The sequence below is a fragment of the Podarcis erhardii genome (assembly GCF_964252035.2).
Source record: "Podarcis erhardii genome assembly, chromosome: 2".
NCBI lineage: Eukaryota > Metazoa > Chordata > Lepidosauria > Squamata > Lacertidae > Podarcis > Podarcis erhardii.
The window spans coordinates 114,748,511-114,774,494 of NC_138498.1; the positions used below are offsets into that span (position 1 = coordinate 114,748,511).

Here is a 25,984-nt window from a genome sequence, read left to right on the forward strand (position 1 = left end):
TGGGGTTGTGCGCCCATCTCACTTAAGAGGCCAGGGGCCAGCGCTGTCCGAAGACACTTCCGGGTCACGTGGCCAGCGTGACATCGCTGCTCTGGCGAGCCAGAGCTGCACACGGAAACGCCGTTTACCTTCCCGCTGGTAAGCGGTCCCTATTTATCTACTTGCACCCGGAAGTGCTTTCAAACTGCTAGGTTGGCAGGCGCTGGGACCGAGCAGCGGGAGCGCACCCCGCCGCAGGGATTCGAACCGCCGACCTTTCGATCGGCAAGTCCTAGGCGCTGAGGCTTTAACCCACAGCGCCACCTGCGTCCCACATCAAACATTAAAAGCTAATTAAAACCTAAACAGGGCTGCCTTCAGATGTCTTCTAAAAGTCTGGTAGTCGTTATTCTCTTTGACATCTGGTGGGAGGGCATTTCACGGGGAGGGCGCCACTACCAAGAAGGCCCTCTGCCTGGTTCCCTGTAACCTCCATTGGAGGTTTTTGGCTGGATGGCCCATCTTGCATGGATGCTTTACTTGAGATTCCTGCCTTTGCAGGGGGCTGGACTAGATGACCTTTGGGGGGTCCTTTCCAACTCTACAATAATAGAGCATCTGCTTTGCATGCCGAAAATCCCAAGTTCGATCCCTGGCATCTCCCGCTGCTGCCAGTCCGAGCCAACAATATGGAGCTAGATGGGACCAATAACTACAACGCAGCTTCCTGTATATATAAATGTATGTCAGAGACCCTTTAAAGTCCTCCTGGGTCTGAAAGCGAGCTATCCCGCACCGCAGGAGAAAAACACCCGAGAGGTGGGCTCCGTGGGTTGCCCGTGAAGCCGCCTGGCCCTTTAACTGCCCCCCCAACACACCCCACCCGCGCGCGCCTCTTTCTCGCTCCATCGCCCCCCATCATCTTCGCAGGGACAGCAAGAGCCGCGTGGCTCGTCCGGGGAAGGAGGGAGGGAGAGGGAGAGGGAGGCAAAGCAAGGCAGAGACAGGAGGAGACGGCGAGGGAGGCTTTTTCTGGTGGGGGGTGACGCAGAGAGCTTTCTCTCCCTCCTCCGGTGGGTCTCTAACCTCCCCCCAACCCGCCTCCACAACAGACACACAGACACAGAGTGGCAGCCACGTCGAGAGCAGCGGCAGAGATGTCTTCGGAGAAAACAGGTGAAGGAAGGGTCTGTTATAAGAAAGGATGCTGCTGGTGGAGAACGATCAGGCGGGGATCGGGCCCGCCTGGGTAGCTGGGCGCAAGGTGGGCGCTTGGTGGGGTTAGGGAGGGGGGGAAAGATCAGATCTGCATCAGAGGGAATGGCACATGAAGATTGTTTTTATATATATAGCATGTGCCATTCCCTCTGGTGCAGATCTGATATATATATATACGTATATATTGGGGGGGGGTTGCACATGTGCCCATCAAGCTGTGTGTGGGAATTATCCCTCCGTGTGTGGTGCTGTCAGGAGGGGGTCGTGCGAATGCTGCGCGTTGTGCAGGATGGAAATATTCCGGTGCGATGTTCTGTCCATGGATGCAGCTTGCAGAGGAGAAATTTGAGAGGGTGAGGGAGCATGGGTCCGCCGTGAGGAGCGGAGCGCAGTTCTTGCGCGGGTGCCTGCCTGCAGAAGGCTTCTTCCTCTCGCAACCATGCCTGCCTATCACTCGGTTGCTGGGATTTGTGCCGCGGAGCTGTTGTGGAAAATGCCCGTGTGGTTGTGTTGACAGGTGTGCAAAGGAGGGGTGCTGAAGCTGAAGGTATCTGTAGATATGGCCTTTCCAAAGGCCAGGTTGTGCAGCCAGCCAGGGCCTGTAGATTGCATCAGGGCTAGTCCTGCTCAGAGTAACCCCATTGAAATGAATAAATACAGCTAACAAAGGCCCGTTAATTTCTGAGAAAATGAGAGTTAGCCTCAACCGTGTGTGTGTAATGTGCTTGCAATTATTTGGTTTTTTTTCTCCCTCAAACATGCACAGAAAGGAGGATAGCTGATGTTCTGGAGAGTTGGGTGGGCTTGTGCATTGATCAGATGTTTCCACAGAGGTCACCGGCACAGGTAGCGTGTGCAACGGGTGAGGGATGCAAAATTCCATGTGTGAGGCGTGAGACTGTTTAGCAGGAGCCCTGTGCCGGGGGCAACTGTGTGCGCATCACTTTGTGATGTCATCTGTTATGTGTCTGGGTGTTCGGGATGTGTGTGTGTGTGTGTATCATGCAGGGTGTGAAATGGGAGATGGGATCCGGCAGGTACAGAGAGCAGAGGGATTATGCCACTGATATGACCTGACCTGACAAGCGGAGCCGCTTCTGTTTATACTGCCTCGCAGTATATTGCCTTGAGGAATGTGCAACTGAATTTTCGCCATGGAGAGAAGGCTGTATTTATGTATCGTATGTAGTTTGAGGTGTGAGCCGCACAACGTCTCTGTGTTAGTAATGGTGTCAGGCTAGGTCTGTTTGCTTAGGATTCTGCCTTTGGGGCAGGGGGTATAGAGGTCTCTGTGGGTCCCAGTGTTTGTGTACATTGTTCATCCACATGCAGAATGAGGGTGGCCACTGGGGTGCCCTCCGGATACTGGACTTGAGCCGCCACCAACCCAATCCAACATGGCAAATGGGTGACATCTAAAGAAGGGCTTTCCCTTGATATGGAAGGAACGGCTTGGGCATTTAAGGAGTGGCTCAAGTGCATCCAGAATTCCTAAGACTATCTAAAGGACTTTCCTTCATTGTGACTCTACTTGCATTTAAGAAAAGGAAGGAATGTGGTATGAACCTTTGGTCAATCAGACAGAATCATAGAATTGTAAATTGGGAAGGGACCACGAGGGTCATCTAGTCCAACCCCCGCAATGCAGGAATCTTTTTGTCCAACGTGGGACTTGAACCCACAACCCTGAGTTTAAGGGTCTCATGCTCTACCAGCTGAGCTATCAGAACTCAATTCTCTCCCTTTTTTGTTGTTGTTGTTGAGTCGTTTAGTCGTGTCCGACTCTTCGTGACCCCATGGACCAGAGCACGCCAGGCACTCCTGTCTTCCACTGCCTCCTGCAGTTTGGTCAAACTTATCTCGTCCTCTGTCGTCCTCCTTGTGCCCTCCATCTTTCCCAACATCAGGGTCTTTTCCAGGGAGTCTTCTCTTCTCATGAGGTGGCCAAAGTATTGGAGCCTCAGCTTCAGGATCTGTCCTTCCAGTGAGCACTCAGGGCTGATTTCCTTAAGAATGGAGAGGTTTGATCTTCTTGCAGTCCATGGGACTCTCAGGAGTCTCCTCCAGCACCTTACTTGTCAATATTACACACACACACACACACACACACACACACACACACACACACACTCCCCGTGCACCGCTATCATGTAAACATAGCTCCCTCTGGCCTTTGCATTTTCCCATCATTTGCAAAGGAAGTCGGACCACAACCTCCAAAACACAAATTCTCTGACACAGCTTTTGCATGTTCTTTTATCCTGTCACAAATTATCTGATACCTGGGGTATGTATGGAGCCTGGGGCTGAATGTGGCCCTCCATGCCTCTCTACTTGGCCCTCAGAACTCTCCAGAGGCCACACACCTCTCCTTAGGCCGCATCCCTCACTTGCCCTACTTCACAGTATCCAGGAGTTGGAAGGTGCTCTTGATATCTGACAATGGCTTTTGTTTGCCTAAATCAGAGCTTTCCAAACTGTGTGTTAGCGTATCGGCTGCAGTTGTGTCGTGCGAACGCTCCCTGCGCTCCTCCCGGGGGCTGGAAAGGGGTTTAGTTTAACCTTTGGTTTGCTAGTAGAACTGAATTACTGTGTCGCGAAATAATGTGTATCTAAAAAGTGTGTCCCCCAACATGGAAAGCTCTGGCCTAGATGGAAATTAGCCCACTGTACAAAGGTAAAATTCGCATTCCTTCCTCCATCCGTATCTTTCTCTGGCCTTGTCTGCTATAGGAATGTGGGCCCCAGAAAGTTCCCCAGAAGGGGGAGCGGCTCCTGGAGTGAAAAATGTTCCCCATCCCTGCCATATACCACAAACGCCATACATTTAAAGCTCGTTCAGTGCTCGCTCAGCATCCTTAACAAATTACAGGTCCCAGGATTCTCTGGGAGAAGGCATGCCTTCTGGGAGAAGGCATGATGGGTGTGCTTTATATGCGTGGTGCCCACACACATTTATATTTATATGTGGTGCCCACACACATACACAAACCTGTCAGTACTAACACAAAGCCCATAATCAATGCACACAGAGCACAACAGAAATCCAACACACTGCATCCTAGTATACAAATGTATTTCATGCATGTTGCGCTTATGCAGCCCACGACACCGTACACAAACACATGGGCATGGACACGCACAAGTATTTTCCACAACTGTTCCTGAACTTGCAGGTGCACACACGCAGCAGGCAGAAGCTGAAACTTCCACAGAGACACACTCACTGCTGCCACTCCAAAAGGGCTCCTTAAGAAATCCCTTCTGTTTTATGCCCCACCAGAACTAAAATACCCTTACAGGAACTAACGAGGCAATTTAACATACTTACAAAGGATGTCAGCCCGTTTGAACATGCGCATCATTCCAGGATGACATGCCAGGGTCACGTGGGTGGTTTTATGGACACCTACGTGACCTACGTGACCCTACGTCCCACACTTACACAACAGTGTGTAGGAAATTTGCAAGCGGGCACTATACTGCCAACCTGGGTGTGGGGAACCTTAGGCTTTGGAGCTGAATGTGGTCCTCCAGGGCTCTCCATCAGCTGCTTGGAGATTTCCTGAGGACAATCCCACACTCCGCCAGCCCTGCCTTGCACCTTCCTTGAGAGTTTTTGCCTGGCTGGAATAGGTCCTTGAACTCTGACGATGGCCCTTGCTTGTCTGGGTGGAGGGACAGAGAAAAACATGTGTGTCTAAGTGTGCGGTGTGTAGTAACTACACTCCTGTAGGAAGGTAAACTTATTGCTCCACCCATTTTTGCCTCTGGCCCTGCCCACTGCTGTCATGTGGCCCTCAGAAGCCTGACCAGAAGTGAATGTGGCCCTCACATTGCAAAAGATTCCCAGCCCCAATTCCCAATTTACCTCATGGCCTTCTATAGCCTTCCTTTCTCCCACGTACATACACACTCTGCTCTTTCCTGTTTGCATACATATATGTATGTGCTCTATGTGGGGCTACCTTTGAAGGTAACCCGGAAACTACAACTAATCCAGAATGTGGCAGCTAGACCACATAAGAGTGGCCGCCGGGACCACATAACACCGGTCTTGAAACACTGGCTCCCAGTATTTTTCCGAGCACAATTCAAAGTGTTGGTGCTGACCGTTAAAGCCCTAAACAGCCTCTGTCCAGTATATCTGAAGGAGGGTCTCCACCCCCATCGTTCTACCCGGACACTCAGGTCCACTGCCGAGGGCCTTCTGGTGGTTCCCTCGGTGTGAGAAGCCAAGTTACAGGGAACCAGGCAGAGGGCCTTCTCGGTAGCGGCACCCGCGCTGTGGAACGCCCTCGCACCATATGTCAAGGAAAAAAATAACTACTGTACCAGACTTTTAGAAGACATCTGAAGGCAGCCCTGTTTAGGGAAGCTTTTAATGTTTGATGCATTACTGTATTTTAATATTTTGTTGGAAGCCACCCAGAGTGGCTGGGGAAGCCCAGCCAGATTGACGGGGTATAAATTATTATTATTATTATTATTATTATTATTATTATTATTATTATTATTATTATTTGCACACCAAACCCTCCAACATTTCTCTGATGAAAATAATTCCTATTCCATTATTATTATTATTATTATTATTATTATTATTATTACCCTGCCCATCTGACTGGGTTGCCCCGGCCACTGTAGGTGGCTTCCAACATATATAAAAGCATAATAAAACTATACAGGGCTGCCTTCAGAAGTCTACTAAAGGTTGTATTGTTTCTTATCTCCTTGGCTTGAGAGTGCATACTCTCCAATGTTTCTCCAATGAAAACAGGGACATCCTAAGGAAAAGCGGGACATTCCGGGATCAAAAAAGAAACCAGGGTGGCTTCTGTAAATCTGGGACTGGGACTGGAAAATACGGACATTGGAGGATCTGTGCACACCCATTTTTTTGAGACCTGTGCATTATAGTAGCTGAGACAAAGAATTGCATGCTTGGGAGTCCCTAATTCAGACGTCACCTCTTGGCCACTGACTCACCAAGGCTGCCATCCTATACGCACTTAATGTTAAACTCTCCCACTGAGCTCAAAGGGACTTACTTCTGAATCCTAAGATTGTACGCCAGGGGGGCCTTAAGCAAAACCGATCTCTCCGCCTCGCCTCCAGAGACATAGGAATGATATTAGCCTACCTCGCACCGCTGTTGTAAGCACCGCTGAACGTTTAGGAAGAGGCCTAGGCCAATACAACGGGCTTAATTCCACCAAAGTTAAGCACTTCAGCCCATCGATTGGACGGCAAGACGCTTCCGCACGTGCCCGCCGCTCTAATTGGAATCAATGCGGCTTAGAAGAGCTTAACATTTCCCGGATCATGCCCCTTGTGCTATTATTGCTCATTACGGATTGACGGATGAGATATTCGGAAACAGGGGGGAAGAACGGGTGGCTTTGTTTGCTAATGGTTTCGGTCCTGAAGGGAATGCGAGGTTAATAAAAAAGACCTCGTCCTTTGCTGGCACTGAAACGTTAGCAGCCATTGAGCTGTTATGCCCCATTTAACCTTTACGAATTTTTTGGAATCTTACAAGCTGGTTTATCCTCGCCACCACAACCAGCCTGCCTGGGAGAGGGATGCTCTCGGTTTTAAAGGCCAGTAACTGACGCCGAGGGAGAAAACGACCTGCCCAGGTTGTGTGGGGGCCGAGACCGGGCATCTGAATCCCAACAAACCTCTCCATGTGCCTTTTGTAATCCACTCACTCATTCACCTAACCCCCCTACAACCTTCCCCCCACCCCATTTCTCTTCTCCCCCCAGGACACATCTTCCTTCTCCCTCTATAAATAGAAAGCAGGCAGGCACAAACAAAGTGACCTAAAAAACCCATAATGGGAATTTGTTCACCCTCTGGAGGGATGGCCTACTTTGGAGTGTGTGTGTGTGTGTGTGTGTGTGTGTGAGAGAGAGAGAGAGAGAGAGAGAGAGTGAGTGTGTGTAAAGATCTATTTTGTGTGCTCTGTGTGTAGAGAGGGCAATTGTATGACCCCCAAAGTGGATCATATATATTTACCGCACTGCAAAACTGTCAGTGTACAATTGTGTGTCGGTGCGTGTGGGTATGTGTTGTGTACCTGCCCTCCTTTTTTGCACACTCATGGGACCGCCTCTCTAAAAGATGCCATGGGGGGAACAAACAAACAAACCGCCAACGTAATTTAATGCAGAACTGCTATTTGAAGGGAAAGGGCAACTGGACAAAAATACCCAGAGCGTAATGACTGGTTAGGGATGTGGATGTGGCCGCAGGGCCAGCCTGTGATTCAGCGACGTGAGGCAGCTGATTTTGGGATGCTGTTAAATAGGGCAGCAAATTGCTGGAGATCTCGTTTGTCATTCTGTTGGTAGTTCCTAGGTTTCTAGGGCAAGGGTGGGGGGGGGATTTTTCTCAGCCTGAGGGCCGAATTCCCTTCTGGCCAACTCTCTGAGGGCCACATGTCAATGCTGGGTGGGTCTAGAAACAGAAGTGAGTTTTTAGCCAAAGTGTTCAGTAGATTTCCGCTTGCACAATTGTCATCATCTTCCTCTCTTCTCTCTTGCGCCATTGGCCCATCGATCTCAGTACTGCCTGCACTGTTTGGCAGCAGCTCTCTAGGGTTTCAGAAGGGGGGCACTCTCAGCCCCACCTGGAGATGAATCTGGGGCCTCTTGCATTCAAATCAGATGGTTTGCTACTGAACTAGGCCCAAAGGAGGGCTTGGGTGCAGGGATACCAAAGAAGGGTGTCAAACGTGTCATGAAGAATTAAAGAAGATGTCGAAAATATCAATAATAAAAAAACCAGAGGTATATCTCCTTGGATTGATAGGGGAAGAGATACCGTGGGGGGGGGGACTTCTTATATGCAAGTACAGCAGAGTAGTGATTGCCGCTAAGCGGAAGTCACAAACTCTACCCTTAAGGGAGGAATGGATTTGTAAACTAAATGAATACTTAACTCTGGCAAAACTAACAGCTATTACAGTGGTACCTCAGGTTACATACGCTTCAGGTTAAGTACGCTTCAGGTTACAGACTCCGCTAACCCAGAAATAGTGCTTCAGGTTAAGAACTTTGCTTCAGGATGAGAACAGAAATCGTGCAGCAGCAGCGCGGCGGCAGAGGGAGGCCACATTCGCTAAAGTGGTGCTTCAGGTTAAGAACAGTTTCAGGTTAAGAACGGACCTCCGGAACGAATTAAGTACTTAACCCGAAGTACCACTGTATAAGAATCAAAAATTAAAAAAGGAGTGGGAATGTTTTGATGAATATATGGCAAAATATTGCTCAAAAAAAGATATGCCTAGATTGAAATGTAAAGTATCTGAGGGAAGGTAAATCAGTAAGGAAAGATACAGTAATAAGAATATATAGTAGATTTGAGAAGATTGTAAATGCAAATATAAATGTAATCTCAGAATGTAGAGGAAATCGAGTGGGGGAGGGACAAAAGAATATTAGGTTTGATTGATGGATAGATGGGGGGATGGGGAGGATGTGGTGATGGCTTTGGTTTATTTATATTGTGATGTAATATGGGGGGGGGGAATTGTATGGGTGGGGAACGTATCAGAATGATCAGTTCTAGTGCTTTATTAAATAAAGGCCTAGATGTTCTTTAATAGCAAAGCAGCCTGCCAAGTCCCTCAGCCTTTATAGATGTGGGGCAGACACCGCAGCGAGGGGGGGGCTTGTCTGTTCCCAAGCAAACATTCATACCGTACATTCTTTATACACAAAGCAGCATATGTCACTTGGCCAGGTACTTCTCATCGCTTCACCTGACCAGAAGAGGACATAGGTGGCAAATACCCAAATCTTACAGATAGCGCCCCTTTCTGGGCACAGAGCCCAGCACCTCAAGCCCCCAGATAAGGATAAAGCAAGCCGATTAGCGGATATAAAAGCAAGTAAATACAGTGGTACCTCGGGTTAAGTACTTAATTCGTTCCAGAGGTCCGTACTTAACCTGAAACTGTTCTTAACCTGAAGCACCACTTTAGCTAATGGGGCCTCCTGCTGCTGCCGCCGCACCACTGAAGCCTGATTTCTGTTCTTATCTTGAAGCAAAGTTCTTAACCTGAAGCACTATTTCTGGCTTAGTGGATTGTGTAACCTGAAGCGTATGTAACCCGAGGTACCACTGTGCAATCATGATCTCTTGCTACAACAACTACCAGTTACCGTAATCATGGGGATATATCGACTACCAAGATGGGGTTTGCAGAGCTTCCGGAAGCGTTCAACACAAGCCCTTCCTTATAAAGTTATCACTGATTTTCAGTGGTGCTAGTTTCTGAATAAAATGCTCTTAGAACATGTGCTGCAAATAAGATTTCAAGGCCGCAGGCTGCAGCAAGTATCACACATATGGACTGAAACAGGAAGACTGTCAGTCATGATTTTATGTTTCTGTCAAAGAGAACAAGAATGGTGACAACATCATATTCCCCCCCCCCCCGTTTTTTTAAAGGAGGGTGCCTAAAATTCCTTTTAGTTTCTAATTGCAGTATTCGTTTCTAAGCCAATGAGGAGTGTGTTGTTGTTGCTTTTAAAAAAGTTATTGGGCCAAGGTTGTCAGTGGCAGATAATACCCTTTTAAAAGCACATTAGAATTTAACATGTCGACAAAGGTGTGCCAGAACCCCCATAAAATAGCAGGCAATGAGCCAGTTCAATCCTCAAAGGCACCGGAAGCGACATTATTGTGCTGAAGAGCAAGTTGCCGTTGTGATCAACGGAAGCATAAATGCGCACTGAAGGCACGATTAAGGTCCCCTGTTTGCTATATTAAGCTGAATCAGATTAACCTCCTCATTAAGGGAAACTGTGCCGTGGAATACTTTAGGTGCAGCTGAGTAAATGGTGCTGTTAGTCAGGAAATAAGCTGAGCTTGACACAAAGTAGTGAGCTGGTGGGCAAAAAAAGGAATATACGAACTTAAGGGAACGTAGGCAGCACAGCACTCCATCCTAAAATCTAACAATACAGAGTGATCATATCATACTGACAGACACACACTCATATATATATATGTGGCAAGCAAAGTTAATGCAGGCAGCACGTTGGAAAGAGCCACAAATAAGTTTAATAACTAATAATGATGATGCTGCTGCTGCTGATGATGATGATGAGAAAACAACAAAGGATTAATGAGAGCCAGTGGTGGTGTAGTTTTTAGAGTGTCAGGCCTGGGACCAGGGTTCAAACCTCTGCTCTGCTCAGCCATGAAACTCACTGGGTTAATCATAAGAGCCAGTCAGAATCTCTCAGCCTCAAGGATAAAATGGGGAGGAAGAGAACCATGTTTGCCCCCTTGAGTTGGAGGATATAAATGTAATCAATACATGTCAGTCTGATGTGGCATGGAGATGGTGCCACAGGTCAGTCTGGCTGCAGTGCTCAGGAGCAATGGCCACGGGGGCTGCCACTGCACCCCATCACTGTCCTATTTGCACCAGATCGGCCCATCTCCCGGCTCCTTTCGGGTGAAGCAGGTGCCAGAGCGTGGATTTAGGCCCCGTGCAGATGTTGGTAACTTACTTGCTTCTTGCCCAGGGTTTTATATGGCTCCCTGGCAGGACTCTTAGCACGGGCCTGCAGCAGGGTTCCTTTTCGATCAAGGGGAAAGAGGTAAGGGAGAGACTGCCGTGCATTTAGGGGCTCAGGTAATTAACTGGGCTTGGTATGACCACGAAGAGCCACCTCGCCCGAGAGCACGGGGAGAATTCAGGCCAGTAACTGTGGGCTGGAGCACATTAGTGCGCTGCCAGAGGAACAGCGAACATGTTGGAGGAGGTAATTGCAGGACCAAAGTACCCACCCACAGACCCTGCTGAGTCTTTGTGTGATTTGTTGCTCCAGTTTTGCTTCTTTCAAATCAGCCTGCGCCGCAGCTGGGCATTCCTGCAGCATCTCTGCATGGGATGTGAACTCATCATCCAACTCTTCCTGATAGAGGCACGCTGACTCTCAGAGGAGGCTGCTTGCTGCATCTCTGCATGCATCACTGTGCTGGCCCTTTCAGTCAGAAAGCACACCCTTAGTCCATAGCTGTCAACTTACAGATTTGAAAATAAGGGACCAGCAGCCTCGAAAATAAGGGATCAGCAGCCAAAATAAAGGATTTTGCTTAGCTTATCAGTTCCATCGGCCCTTCCCCACCCGAGAGGGAGGGAGAGACTCTTGCCCACGCTGCCCACGAGCCCGGCATGAGGCGGTTGCGGCGCCGCTTCAGCCACTGAAGTGCCGTCCTTCTGCGTCCCTCCCCATCGCCTCCTCTTCCTCCTTCCTCAGGCCGCCTCCTCAACCGCCTCCGGCTTCCCCTGGCAGCGCGGCGGACCCACCTGTCTCCTCACAACGTGCGCCTGAGGGGGGAAAGGGAGAGACGGAGACGCGGCAGCTCGTGCGTGCTCTCTCTCGCGCGGCGGAGGACCCCGAGCCGCTGCTTCCCTCCCAAGCCGGGCGAGCATGAAACCTGGGAAATTTAAGGGACATCATCAATCCGGGACAGCAGCGGGACACGGCGCTGGGATAAGGGAGTTTCCCGCCAAATAAGGGACGGTTGACAGCTATGCCTTAGTCACAGGCAGACTCAGGGGATGGGCTCCTCTGTGCCCATATCATTCTTAGATTTATACGTCAATAACTTTCTGCAGTTTTATCCCTGTGACAACCTTGGGAGGTTATCTTAGGCTGAGGGATAGTAACTGGCCCCAAGTCACCTTGTTAGCTTAGGAATTTGAACATAGGTCTCCCCAGTTCTAATCTGACCCCCTAACATAGAGATTGAGAACCTGTGGGCCCTTTAGATGTCGCTGGACTACAACTCCCACCATGCCTGCCCATTGGCCATGCTGGCTGAGGCCTGATGGGAGCTGGAGTCCAGCAGCACCTGAAGGGTTAGACCCTGAGACACACACCCTTCCCCCTCTCTAATGGCAACCACACCATGCTGCGAGACAGCAATAATGAAAAGTCACAATGAATGCTCACGTTGCTCATTTGCAATTTAATTGGGAATGTATTGTTATAGGGTTTTTCTCAGTGGGTGAGGCTAAAACCTATAAACTAATAAATGGTAGGATTTTGCATACAGTGGTACCTCGGGTTAAGTACTTAATTCATTCCGGAGGTCCATACTTAACCTGAAACTCTTCTTAACCTGAAACACCACTTTAGCTAATGGGGCCTCCTGCTGCTGCTGTGCCGCCGGAGCACAATTTCTGTTCTCATCCTGAAGCAAAGTTCTTAACCTAAAGCACTATTTCTGGGTTAGTGGAGTCTGTAACCTGAAGCGTATGTAACCTGAAGCGTATGTTACCCGAGGTACCACTGTATTTAGGATGTGAAGGGAGAAATACCAGCTGCAGAGGAATTCCTGGGTTAGCCTATGTAAAAGGACCCGGCTGAGCTAGGGCCATTAAGAAACAATTGAGGGCCTCTGAGGGCCAGTGGCAATGGACAGAGACAGATGTTTGGAAGGTTGCCTGGGGTCACTGTACGTTTGAGGTGACAGGGAAAGGGAGTGTGGTAGCCAAGGTTGCTGGGAAGAAGAGGAAGGAAGGAAGGAAGGCTGGGACCAATCTTTGGGCAGGCTGGCTGCAGAGCTGACTGGGAGAGATGTCTTGGACTCTAGGGATGCACTCTTGAAATAACTATGATAGTAAGATCAGGACTCCCTCCATGCAAACCAAAGGTGTAAATAGGCGGATACAGTGGTACCTCAGGTTACAAATGTTTCAGGTTACAAACACTTCGGGTTACAAACTCCACTAACCTGGAAGTAGTACTTTGGGTTGAGAACTTTGCCCCAGGATAAGAACAGAAATCGCGGCGCAGCAGCAGCAGGAGGCCCCATTAGCAAAATCGCGTCTCAGATTAAGAAGAGTTTCAGGTTAAAATGGACCTCCGGAACGAATTAAGTTCGTAACCCAAGGTACCACCGTACACCATATTTCTTAAACTTATGACAGTCTCCATCATGTCTTCCACTCTCTCCTGTGGGGATGGCTGGAGCCCCATGAGCTTTTGCCACCGCTCAGCAGAGAGAAACAGAGGCACCCGACTTTTGTGACAGTACCCAGCAAGCGTCGGCTGTTCCACGTGGTACAAGCCCTTCCCGACACCTTGTCCCACAAAATCCCTTCCCCGCTCATGAGCTCTGAAACGGCGTGTCCGAAATGGTGTGTCCTCGCTGTTGAGTCTCTCCCCGGTCAAGGGATGAGTGCTCCCTTCTTGTCCACGCCAGAGAGAAAGGCTGTTATCATGAGGGAGCCTGTAGGCCACACACCACATGGCTGGGCATCCCTGTTTCTCTCCCCTTGGCCTGGATCTGAGCCGGCCCAAGACAATTTGCTGCCTGAGGGAAAGGACAAAACTGCCCTCCTGCACATCTCACCCGCATTGCTTGGACAGAAGCTGACTAGACTGGCAGTTCAGTGCCGGCAATTGAACTGCATATACACCATGCATTTAGAGCACGCGCCACTCAAATAATCCTGGAAACTGTAGTAGGCCTAGCTACAATCCCAGCAGCCTTAACAGACGACACTTCCCAGGATTTATGTGTGTGTGTGCTTTGTGTATGTGTGTGTGCATGCAGGCCATTAGATAGCATTATCCAGCACACTTGAGAGCAATAGTGCCGTTCAGTGGGAGCATGGAAGGCCTGTGGAGCATGTCGCTCTGATCTCCCACGGAGGAAAGTGGCCTGGGGACTGAGGAGGAAGGGTTGGAGAAGCTGCCACCCCTTGAATACGCTGCCTGAGGTGGTTTGCCTTGCCCTGCCTGGCTTGACTCTGGAATAAACAGCCGTGGGGAATGTTAGGCAAACAATGGCTCTTTGTGCAGCTAGGACAGTTGTCTCCTTCAGGATCACTGCCGGGGCGGGCGGGCGAGGCAGAGCGCTGACACCAGGCGGCTGTTGACAAATCCCTCATGTTTTTGAGGCCAGGGCCAGGCTGCAAATGTTGAAGAGTGGGCTCTGCAGGCACAGAAGGACAATGGGCTCCACAGCTGCAGCCAAGAAGGGTTGAGCTACCAGCACTGTGGATGCTGAAACCTTAAAGTTCAACAGTCAGGCTCCTAACTTTTATACCAGGCCTGGCCGATCCAGAGGTTTCATATTGCCTGTTGGAAAAGAGTTATTCTGAGGCCCGAGCGCACCAAAGTCATGCGCAGAAGGGCCACAGCTCAGTGTCAGAGCATCTGTTTGCATGCAGAAGGCCAGGCCTCAGCTTCAATCCCTAGCACCTCCAAGCAGGATTAGAAAAGTCTCGCTGTCTGGACAAATTCATAGAGGATAAGGCTATCTCCATGGCGACTGGCCACAGGCATCTGTGAGAACAGGGTGTTGGACTAAATGGGCTGCTGGCTCTTCCTAGGCCCTTATGAAGCCATGGAGATCTGCCGCTAGTGGTTGCCAAACACTTTCCCTGTCTACAGACCACTTGAAAATAGCTGAGGGTCTTCCCGGACCACTTAACTATTTGTTCTGCCTGTTGTAGCAATTGCAATGCGCTGTGCTAGAGGCGGCATAGTTCCTAATTGTCTTTTTTATTACTTCTTTTATTTCTTACATTACCATTTGCAGTCCATGGATGTAAGAAATAAAAGGAGAAATAAAAACAGGATTAAAAATATTTTTTATGTTTGATGCAGATATGCCACGGGACACCTTGAGGAGCAATGGGGGTCCACAGACCAGTTTGGGAACCCCTGGTGTGTAGACAGTACTGAGCTGGGTCTGAATCAATATAAGGCAGCTTCCTATGTTCCTATAAGGTGGGGGTGTCTCAGCATACCCTCCAACACAGCGACGGCAAAATATGGGATGCAATCTTCCCGGACACCGTCTTCCATTTTTTTAAATCACACTAGAACGGCAGCCATTTTGGATTCCATGATCTTGCATGATTTTGCACCACAATTTTCCCTGGAAAAAGACGCTTTTGCGGGGGGCACGGTGCCCAAATCACACATTTTTGGGTGCCACACAAGATTATAGCCTGGGGGGGGGGAGCCTTTTTTTCTGGGGGAAATTGTGGTGTGAAATCACAGCGACCAAAATGGCCACTGTTCTCTCACAATAAAAAATGGAATGTTCCCAGTTTTTCCAGGACACTTGCTGGGTATGTTCCAGTATTGTTGTAGTGCAGCTCCCATTGGCCCCAGCAAGCAAGGCGAATGATCAGGGAGGACGGGAGTTAGAGTCCAACTACCTCAGGGGGGCTACAGTTCTTCCATTCCTGTCATACAAGGCAACTCCATGTTCATGTGAGCCTCAGGCACTGCAGTCTTAGTGGACCATTGAGCAGCAGACCCCTGAACCAGTGACCAGGACGCAGCTGCTATGCCTGCTTGCTACTCCTTGTTGGCATGTCTTGGTGGGCCTAGGACAGCCTTGACCAGCCTCGGTTCCTTTCAGGTTGTTCAGCCTACGAATTCCATCAGCCACAGCTTTGGTCCAAAGCTTCCAGAAGGCACCTGCTGATAAAAATCTGTTCTGCTGACCAAGGTTGTGTGGCTCAGCTGGGAAAACCTAAGAACAGCCCTTTGGGCACATGTGGGTAGAGTGCATGGAAGGCTGAACAAAATGGCGGCAACTGGCTGCCATTTCAGGAGGAAGCGGCAAACACCCAAGCCAGGCTTGTCGAGGCAGCACATTAGGCTAGTTTCCTGCCTCAGGCCAAAGACATTTGTAATTCAGTCTCCCCAGGGTCCCTGACATACACTCTCCACTGCCTGCCTCTTTTTCCCTGGTTCCATGCTACAGTCATTTTCCATCGATCCACTTCGCTTTTCAGTCAACTGTGATCTCCAAAAAAACAACTTGCATTGATTAAAGTGTGAGACAGAGACCCTGCCCTCAGGCTTGCAAACTGAAAAGACACACAGAACGGAAGATCGTAGCTTAGGGAAAGGCAGAGAAACGAAATTAGTTAGCTAATGCTGGAACAAAGGGCTCCCCCAGGCAACCTGCTTATTCAGCATCCATCCTAATTTGCCTGTTCAAAGCTTACATGATTGTTAGTCTAGATTAGATTTCCTCAAAAACTTGGCCCTCAAGATGTTTTTGGCCTACAACTCCCATGATCCCTAGCTAGCAGGACCAGTGGTCAGGGATGATGGGAATTGTAGTCTCAAAACATCTGGAGGGCCGAGTTTGAGGAAGTCTGGTCTAGATCCAGTCTTTCGAAAGCCTTCATTCTTATTTGTTTACACGGTGGTTATATGGCAAGGAGCATTCATCCTGATAGACCTGCAGGGTGTTCCTACATCTTACTGCTAGTTATAGTCATTCATTCATCCCACATTATGCAATGTCTTTCTCTGTCACTTTCTAGACTGCAAAAAGGCCCCTCCTGACTAGTGCCTGCAATCAATGCAATAATAATATGTTAGTGGTGGATTTATGCTGGACAGTCCACCCAAAACTGGGATGTTAATCTTCCGGGATGCACCCCCACATGAGTCATATGACCCATGACTCGCTCTTGCCCACCAAGTGTTTTTTTTGGGGTGACAGCGCAGCGCGACAGCACAGCACCCAAAATGGCCGCCATAATCTCACAAGAAAAAACCAGGATATCCTGCTTTTTCCCAGGACACTTGGCAGTTATGCCATCCTGCAGTTCTGCCGTACTTCCCCAATGGTACTATATCATTGACTTACTGCAAGCAAAGCACTCCAAAGCTTTTGCAGCTGCAAATGATATTGAAAAAGCAGCTGTGTATAATGTCCCAATAGTATCCTGAGCACAGAGCATGAGGAATGCTTATTGGAAAAAAAGGGACATCTGGAGGGGCCCTTAATTGTGCAAACCTAAAGCTTGGGTCTCTCCTGCAAAATACAGACTGTGAACCTTCATTTCTGGGCTTTGTTCAATATGACAGCATGGTGTGCCCCTTATACATCAGCCTGGTAAGATGCAGTCACATTGCATCTCTCTGATGAGTGTTTTGATGTTTAGCTGGGCTTCCATCGAAAGGGCATTCCACCAGCGTTAGAACTTATTTGAGCTAAGAGAAAAGCATTACATAGGTCTGGTACGTTTGTTCCAAAAGCTGTTTTCACCAGTCATCTGAATGCCAGAATGGGGAGAATGTGTATCAGATTTGGAGGCAACACGAAGCTCAGACGGATTGCAAGCACATTGGTGGACGAGATTTGAATTCAAGACAGTGTTGCTGGATACATTCAATGAATGTGCCTTTGTTTGGTTGCTGAAATGGAGGTTTCGTGGCAAAGGAAAAGACACAAGTAGTCCTGTTTGGGGGTTGTTGTTATTGTTTTGGGGCAATCCCTTACCAGCTAAGTCCAATGATTCAAATTATGCTGTGCTGCTGGGTGTATATTGATGCTCCTTTAAAATCTCTTCTTTGTGGTCCCCCCCCCATGTTGTCTTTTCCTTCCTCCTTAGGACTCCCCGACTCCGCCCCCCACACCTCTCCTCCCCCCTACAATGCCCCTTTGCAGCCGCCTCCTCCACCCCCGCAAGATGCCCCCATCCCCGGCTACAGCGACCCCCCTGCCACGACCGTCCACTCAGGCACTGCCACATTGCCCCGGCTCGGAGGGGCTGCTACCCTGCCCCGCCCTCCCCCTACATCAGCCACCCTGCCGCGCCCGCCACGCCACCATTCTGCCACCCTGCCGCGCCTCCCCCCGGATCCCTACATGCAGGAAACTCAGTTCAATGGAGCCCCTCAGGGCTACGTCGTGCAGACTCATCCACCGGTCGGGACCCTACCGATCGGAGGCTATATGCACCCAGGATACCCCGTCCAGCTGCAGCCGTGCACGGCATACCTTCCGGTCTACCCAGTAGGGGCGGTGAGTTGTTTATGGTAGTGGGCAATCTGCAGGGCTTCTTATGGGTGTGATCAACTTACGGGCAACTGCGTATATGTGCGGCACTAGGAAATCATTAAATAATTTAATTCATACCTGGAATTGGGGAGAGAGAGCCGGAGAGTTCTTGTGGCCTGTGAAGAGACCCTTCCCGGAGCCCAGAGGCGACATCAGTGAGGGCAGAGAAGAGGCTGGATGCGCGGCAGGGCTTTGCTTATGCTGCTCAGCCTTCCCTCCTAATAGCTGAAATTTGGGGCAGCGCAGCAGCCACAGCCACCAATTTCCCTCGCATTCTCCTGCCCACAGCTGTCAACTTTCCCCTTTTCTTGCAAGGAATCCTATTCAGAATAAGGGAATTTCCCTTTTAAAAAGGGAAAAGTTGACAGCTGTGCTCCTGCCTCCTGCTTCAATTCCAGTTGTGGCTAGTTTTGCTACAGTATTTCTGATCTGGATTGGAGAGAGAGTGGCAAAGAGGGCATTTAGAGGGGGCTCCCCACTTACGCAATTTTCACTTATATATGTGGGGTGCCAGAACAGGTGGGGAGTCACCTATATTATGAGTTTTTGCATGCTATTGTCATTAATTTATGCATTTTTAGGCACACTTTAACCTGCATTTGTGTGCACGTTATCTGGATAGAGAACTGCACTGCAAAAATCTGGAGCAAAGTTTGAAAGGTGGCCGTGTTTCAGTCTGTGCGTTGTTCTGGAAAGTGTGGTTTTTGACAGGTTTGCCTTTTAAATTATGATTATGATTATGATTATGATTTTATTTATAACCTGCCCATCTGGCTGGGATTCCCCAGCCACTCTGGGCGGCATTTGTGGTTGTTTAGTCGTTTAGTCATGTCCGACTCTTCGTAACCCCATGGACCAGAGCACACCAGGTACTCCTGTCTTCCACTGCCTCCCGCAGTTTCATCACATCTAAAAACATAAGTGAATATCTAAGAAACTTAAGTGAATCAAGATTCTTCCCCATCCCTAGAACCCTGTCTCCCACCGGCATCCCGAAGTGGTACAGTCCTGGAAGTGTTTATTCACATATATTGTGCCATTCATGTGCCTGGTGCATTACAAACAGCAGTTAGGCCGGGCTTATGCTTTCCATAGTTAAAGCAATGGTTTTCCCAGTAGTGATGTATGGAAGTGAGAGCTGGACCATAAAGAAGGCTGATCGCCGAAGAAATGATGCTTTTGAATTATGGTGTTGGAGGAGACTCTCAAGAGTCCCATGGACTGCAAGAAGATCAAACCTCTCCATTCTGAAGGAAATCAGCCCTGAGTGCTCACTGGAAGGACAGATCCTGAAGCTGAGGTTCCAATACTTTGGCCACCTTATGAGAAGAGAAGACTCCCTGGAAAATACCCTGATGTTGGGAAAGATTGAGGGCACAAGGAGAAGGGGACGACAGAGGATGAGATGGTTGGATAGTGTTCTCGAAGCCAGCAGCATGAGTTTGACCAAACTACAGGAGGCAGTGGAAGACAGGAGTGCCTGGCGTGCTCTGGTCCTCGGGGTCACAAAGAGGTGGACACGACTAAACGACTAAACAACAAACAATGCTTTGCGAGGGGTTTACAATATGAAATCCACCTGAATGCTTTAGGCCACCTTTGACACTTCCGGAGAGAAGCAAAATGGGGATTCCTTCCTCCCGTGACACCGGCTTTTCTCCCCTCTTGCTTGCAGGCCTACCCTCAGGCCAACCCTCCACCTCCACCATCTCTGTCCCCTACACAGATGACCCCCGGCATCGCCATCCTGGAACCGAGGCGCCCGCCCCACGATTACCTTCCCATCGCGGTCCTCACCACCATCTGCTGCTTCTGGCCCACAGGGATCATTGCTATCATCAAGGCCGTGCAGGTGAGCAGCTGAGGATGAGAAGAGGGGAGGTACAAGAATCATAGAACTGTAGGCTTGGAAGGAGCCCTAGTCCAACTTCCTGCAATGCAGGAATCTTTCGGGGCTCGAACCCACAGCCCTGGGATCATGAGTCTTATGCTCTGCCAACTGAGCTATCCGTATAAGGCCCTGTTCAGCTCAGGACCAGGTTACTGGAGGGACTGCCTTATCCCTTATAAACCCAGATTGCTGCAGTCTATAGGAGAGCTTCTCCTGCAAAGATCTCAGAAACCTGCTACGCAGTAACTCAGAGTAGGGCTTTTGGTGGGGTTGGCTTTGTTCTGTGGGAAAGCCTTTGCGGTAGCGTTCCACTCCTTCACCCAGACAGAATCACCCGGACTATAGGTGTTAAGTTGTGGGTGAACATATCAGATGACACAGCGATTCTCCAAACAGCTCTTGTTTATTCACAGGCCAGAACAGAACTGAACTGAAGGGTTCAGCCAGCCTGCTTATATAGAGCTCCAGTACAACGTAACTGTAACCACTTTCTGTAACTATCCAATCACTGAACATTACTTTCGATCCCTTATTTGCATATGTGAACCTGAGTAAAAACTATCTACAGTATCCCCCAGCTGGCCCAGGGTGAGAACTTCAGTACATAACAATAGGGGCAAACTGGCTCTGCAAGGCTGCACAGTGTCCTCTGGAGGGCCCACCTGTTAAGAGAAGAGAAAACATGTGAAAGAGACTGTATCTTAGCCTGTGTTATTTTATCCCCAATGGGCTGAGTGTCCATGGGCAGCTCGAATGGGGGTGGACGTCTATACATCAGCTCGTATGGTACGAGCCCAGTTCTCTTGTTAGGGGCACATCGGACCCGAAAGAATGCAACTGGGAGCATGTCTGGCCACGGTGTTCCGGTTTCTTGAGTCAATTTGGCAAGTTGGTTCTTCAAGGTTCGATTCATTCTTTCAACCTTCCCTGAGCTCTGGGGCCTCTAAGCTGTATGCAATTTCCAATTAATCCGTAGAGCTTGGCTCACCCCCTGGAAGATGTGGTGTATGAAGGCTGGGCCATTATCGCTCCCTATTGCTCTTGGCAGCCCAAACCTTAGTATGGTTATTTCTTGCCATTCCTGGAGGGGGGCCTTCTGCCCATACCGCTGGGGGTACACTGATCATTCTTATGAGCTTCGAATCCAGGCCCTCTTTTTCTCTATTATCCCCCATTAAGGCTGCCACCAATCTCCGGGCATTTTCTCTGGGCACCATGAGAGACATACCGTATTTTTCGCTCTATAAGACGCACCAGACCATAAGACGCACCTAGTTTTTGGAGGAGGAAAACAATAAAAAAAATATTCTGAATCCCAGAAGCCAGAACAGCAAGGGGGATCGCTGCGCAGTGAAAGCAGCAATCCCTCTTGCTGTTCTGGCTTCTGGGATAGCTGCAAAGCCTGCATTTGCTCCATAAGACGCACACACATTTCCCCTTACTTTTTAAGAGGGAAAAAGTGAGTCTTATAGAGCAAAAAATACGGTAATTCCTGTGCCTGCAAAGATACAACCAGCACTTACTATCTGCATTCTTCCGATACCATGGAAGACGTAACACTCCTGTTCCAACAGGCTTCCTCAGCGGGGTGAATGGGTCTTTACCACAAGTGTCCACTTTGTTAGGGTTTCAGTCTTATTTAAAATGTATTTGCTATTTCTGTTGGGGGCGGATTTGCATTAGCAAACAAAAGCAAAAACCTAATGCTATTCTAGGCTGCATCAACGGAGGTATAGTGTTTAGATCAAGGGAAGTAATAGTCCCACTCTATTCTGCCTTGGTCAGACCACACCTGGAATACTGCGTCCAATTCTAGGCACCACAGTTTAAGAAGGATGTTGACAAGCTGGAAGGAGGGCAACCAAGATAATAAAGGGTCTGGAAACCAAGCCTGATGAGGAATGGTTGAAGGAGCTAGGTATGTTTAGCCTGGAAAAGAGGAGACTGAGAGAAGATATCCTAGTCATCTTCACATATCTCAAGGGCTGTCACCAGGGCCAGATTTAGGTTTGATGAGGCCCATAGCTACTGCCTCTCCAGAAGCCCCATATGATGTGTTTTGTGCTGTTGAACCAATCACGCAACATTCATTCCCTACTAATAAATCTTAAAATATAAATCCGGGGACATTAAATGAAATCCGGGGACATTCCAGGGATGGATTTTGTCCAGGGACAGATTTGTAAATCCAGGGACTGTCCCTGGGAAATGGGGACGTCTGGTAACCATAATTTAAGAACCTCCAATGAAGGAGAGTCCACCACCTTCCGAGGTAGACAGTTCCACTGTCAGTCTACAGTCTACAACCCTCATCATTCCATGGCAGCTTAGCCAGTGGTCAGGATTGATGGGAGTTGTAGTTCAACGACATCTGGGGACCCGTGGTCGCGATGATCACGGCTGTCACGAAACCCTGCTGGGTAATGCAGTCAATGGGTTTGAATAGGGTGGCAACCGACACCGTTGCTGTTGAAGGTCTTAATCTTGTCACAACGGTAAATCCTGTCCCATGTTGTGAGCGGTAAGCAACCCTTTTTCATCCGCAGAAATGTGCTGAAGATTTTGAGGAATATGCAAGCAGTTAAAATGGGGAAAAAGGAAACAGTTTTAATTCCTCAGGAACATATGCTTGGCGCACTCCCTGTTCACGTCTGGCTGGCACCCCTCACCTCCCACACGCGCACACATTTTGTACTCAGTCACATCGTTCTGTGCTCTGGAAATAATCCCGTGCTTGAGAGGAGGCTGGCAGCCATTTTACCAAGCTAGAAGAGTGTGAGGTTTCTTGCCTCCAGCTGAGGTGCCGAGTCCATCTCTGCCTGCCTGCCTTCCCGCCCACCCGTAAAGGATAAATAACATGTAACTCTGGTGCTTGGCGGCCGCTGACTCCTACTCAGAGAGAAAAGCGTTCTGGGAACATGCTATGAAGATGACAATGTTAGGAAAGTGCTCGTGGAGCGATTTCTAAAAGCTACAAACTGGTTTTTGCTACAGTCCGAAATGGAGTTAACTGTTGGTTAAGCCACCTAGCCTAGGACTTGCTGATCAGAAGGTCAGTGGTTCGAATCCCCGCAACGGGGTGAGCTCCCGTTGTTCAGTCCCTGCTCCTGCCAACCTAGCAGTTCAAAAGCACGTCAAAGTGCAAGTAGATAAATAGGTACCGCTCTGGCAGGAAACAGTGTTTCCGTGCGCTGCTCTGGTTTGCCAGAAGCGGCTTAGTCATGCTGGCCACATAAAGCGAGATGAGCGCCACAACCCCAGAGTCGTCCGTGACTGGACCTAACAGTCAGGGGTCACTTTACCCTTAAGCTTAGGGTGGGGAAATGTTTTCAGCCTGAAGGCCACATTGCCTCATAGGGGAGTGGGGTGGGGTGGGGGCAGATGTCAGTGATGGGTGGGGCTACAGGCAAAAGTGGGTGGGGTGACAGATGTGACTCTTCCCATTGTAATGTAGGCAACATCCCAGTTATGTATAGGTAGACCTCCCAAGTATCCCTATTTTCCAAGGGACCGTCCCAGATTTACAGAAGCCACCCTGGTCTCTCACTTGATCCCAGAATGTCCTGCTTTTCCTTAGGACATCCCTATTTTGATCAAAGAAATGTTGGAGGGGACATCTCTATTTTCATAGGAGAAATGTTGCAGTTTGCATAGGTCAAGGAGTTTCCACACATACACCTCTCTCTATCCAGGCAAGCATAAGGGATTCTCACAGTTCAGTGACACATTTCAGGCAAAGGAGGCCATGGAGCAGGGCTCTTGAGGGCTGTGGCTTGGAGAGAATCCTGAGGACCACATAGAAAGACCCGGAGGGCTGTATTTGGGCCACAGGCCCAAGACTCTCCACTCCTGGTCTAAGCATTTGAACACAATGGGGTGTGTTTCTTAGTATAACTTATTGCTTCTCCCAGGGAATCCTGGGAATTGTCCTGGCCTCCCCTTGTCCTTCTTCTTTTTAATTTCCTTTTACACATTTGGGGCCCAGTTCCCACACCGGCGTAGTTCGTTCTGTTTCAAGGTTAAGTTATCCGGACCTGAGCGGCACGCTCAGAAGGATCACAGGAAGTTCCAGCCAAACTATTTATTTATTAATTGTTCCGCAAAACACAGGCCTCCGGACAACTTGCAGAGAATTAAAAACAGCTTTTGAAAGTCAAAAATATAAATAAAGTACCACAAAGATGCCACAATAAAATCCATAGCCAGCACAGAGAACAAAATCCATAGACAACCACAATCAATTAACTGAGCTATTTGGAAAGCTGAAACCATATTAAAAAAATAAACAACCCTTAAAACAGTCCAGTGGATAAAAACAGGGACAGGGAAGAGATGAACAGTCTAACAGAGGCTAACAAAAAATGGGAGGATATTAAAAGGGCCTGGGAAGAGCTCTTCCCACCCCATTCTCTTCCCACCCCCAAATCTATTGCAGAGTCCTGGGGGAACCCCCAGAACAGGTAATCCCTATGCCGTTTTAAAATGTGGTTTTTTTTTGGGGGGGGGTTGTTGGATTTTTATTATTATTATGTATTTTGTGGTTTTATATTTTGATTTTATTCTGTGATTCGCCCTGAGAGCTCCAGGTACAGTGCGGTGTATAAATTCAATCAATCAATCAAATAATTGGGTTGTATGTTTTGTAAACTGCTCAGAAGCCTATTTTGGCATTAGTACATGAAATAATCATTCTCCTCTCACTTCTTCAGGTGCGGACTGCGGTTGCCCGCGGCGACATCGTATCAGCAGAAATTGCCTCAAGAGAGGCCCGCAACTTCTCCTTCATCAGCCTGGCTGTGGGCATCGCAGCCATGGTCCTGTGCACTATCCTCACTGTAGTGATCATCATCGCTGCCCAGCACCATGACAATGACTGGGACCCCTAGCGCCCGGCAGCCTTGCCTTCCGACTCCTCCTGTGCCCCTGGCAACTGGTGTCAACAGCCCTGGAAGGAAACCGACAACACACCCCGGCAACCATTGCTCCCAAGGATGGTCCTTGGCAACCGTCTCCCCTGCGGTCCTTAGCAACCGTCTCCTCCCCCACCGCCAACAATACTTGGAATGCTTGGCTACCGTCTCCCACAAAGCTCTCGGCAGTATTCTCAGCAAAATGACTTCCGGAAGACGATATTCAGACTGAATGCTGACACATGGGAGGGGGCCCGTCAGCTGGGGCTCCTCGCAACGAATTTTCCATCCTGCCGGTTTTTAAATTTTTTATTTTAATCCAGAATACTTTGCTTGCTTCCTTCCTTCCCAAAGAGTAGGCTCCGCTCTCTTGTGCCCATGGCAACAGCCGCCTTCCTTCTGCTGCATTCTGCATGCATCCTACTGCCCGTTTTACAGGACAATGCACCGCACCTGTGTATTCATTAAGCATCACCCCTTTGTATCCACAATTGCTTTCTGGCAGTTCCACCACGTGAAATAAGGCCAAGTAAGACGCTCTGCCAATGTTGCTGCTGTTCCATCAGCCAGTTCTCCCTTCCTGCATTACAGCCTTGCAGGAGGAGGTGGAGTGACCGAATATTGGGGGCAGTTTGAACCTCTTACCTCCCTTTTATTTGGTTTCCCATCCAAATCCATCCTTCCTCTCTGCACTAAATAATACAGCCTTGCTCTGTTGTCTTTTAGCTCTCTGTTTTAGATAGGAACCCCTTCTAAAATAGGTTGAGTCCCAAAGCATTATTCAAGATTGCGGTCAAAAATATTCATGTGCAGTTAGGAAGCCATAGCCTTCCCTTCACCATATCATTTGCGCATCTGCTCCTAGCTGCCCAGTCCTTCTCAAGGTTTCTTTAAAGAATGCCCTATATTGCTTAAAAGCATCTCTTTTTAAAATACCTCTCCATTTCATATGGCTCTTCTTTTAAAAAAATTCCCATCGCTAAAGAACGTACGGGGAAAAAAATTGAGAGTAGGAGAAAGAAATCTCTTCTCCCATGTGGTGGCAGGGGGAGTGATGGCTATTAGAGCTGGGCGATACCTGGTTTTCAACATTGTGAAATTTATCGGTTTTAGACCCCTAAGC

The 25,984-nt window shown here is 48.9% G+C and overlaps 1 protein-coding gene and 1 long non-coding RNA gene across 3 annotated transcripts; both read left to right on the forward strand.

Annotated features, from left to right (window-relative positions):
• Positions 1-863: 863 nt before the first annotated feature.
• Positions 864-25,384, forward strand: PRRT1 (proline rich transmembrane protein 1). 2 transcript variants are annotated; one of them, XM_081853920.1, is made up of 4 exons: positions 864-1,155; positions 17,612-18,024; positions 19,787-19,912; positions 24,661-25,384. In XM_081853920.1, the coding sequence occupies exons 1-4, from the start codon at positions 1,137-1,139 to the stop codon at positions 24,835-24,837; spliced, it is 735 nt and encodes a 244-aa protein (XP_081710046.1). In that variant the 5' UTR covers positions 864-1,136; the 3' UTR covers positions 24,838-25,384. The 2 variants fall into 2 exon arrangements, with proteins under 2 accessions (XP_081710046.1, XP_081710045.1); XM_081853919.1 differs by having other exon boundaries at positions 867-1,155; positions 19,736-19,912.
• Positions 8,070-10,099, forward strand: LOC309334417. The gene is made up of 2 exons (XR_014153086.1): positions 8,070-9,118; positions 9,455-10,099. It is a non-coding gene; the product is annotated as an uncharacterized lncRNA (long non-coding RNA).
• Positions 25,385-25,984: the final 600 nt, after the last annotated feature.

Bases quoted from the DNA above. Each gene is read 5' to 3' on its own strand.
- PRRT1 (XM_081853919.1), top strand. The intron at 18,025-19,735 runs GTGAGTTGTTTA...TCTTGCTTGCAG, and splicing joins CGGTCTACCCAGTAGGGGCG to GCCTACCCTCAGGCCAACCC. The intron at 19,913-24,660 runs GTGAGCAGCTGA...TCACTTCTTCAG, and splicing joins CTATCATCAAGGCCGTGCAG to GTGCGGACTGCGGTTGCCCG.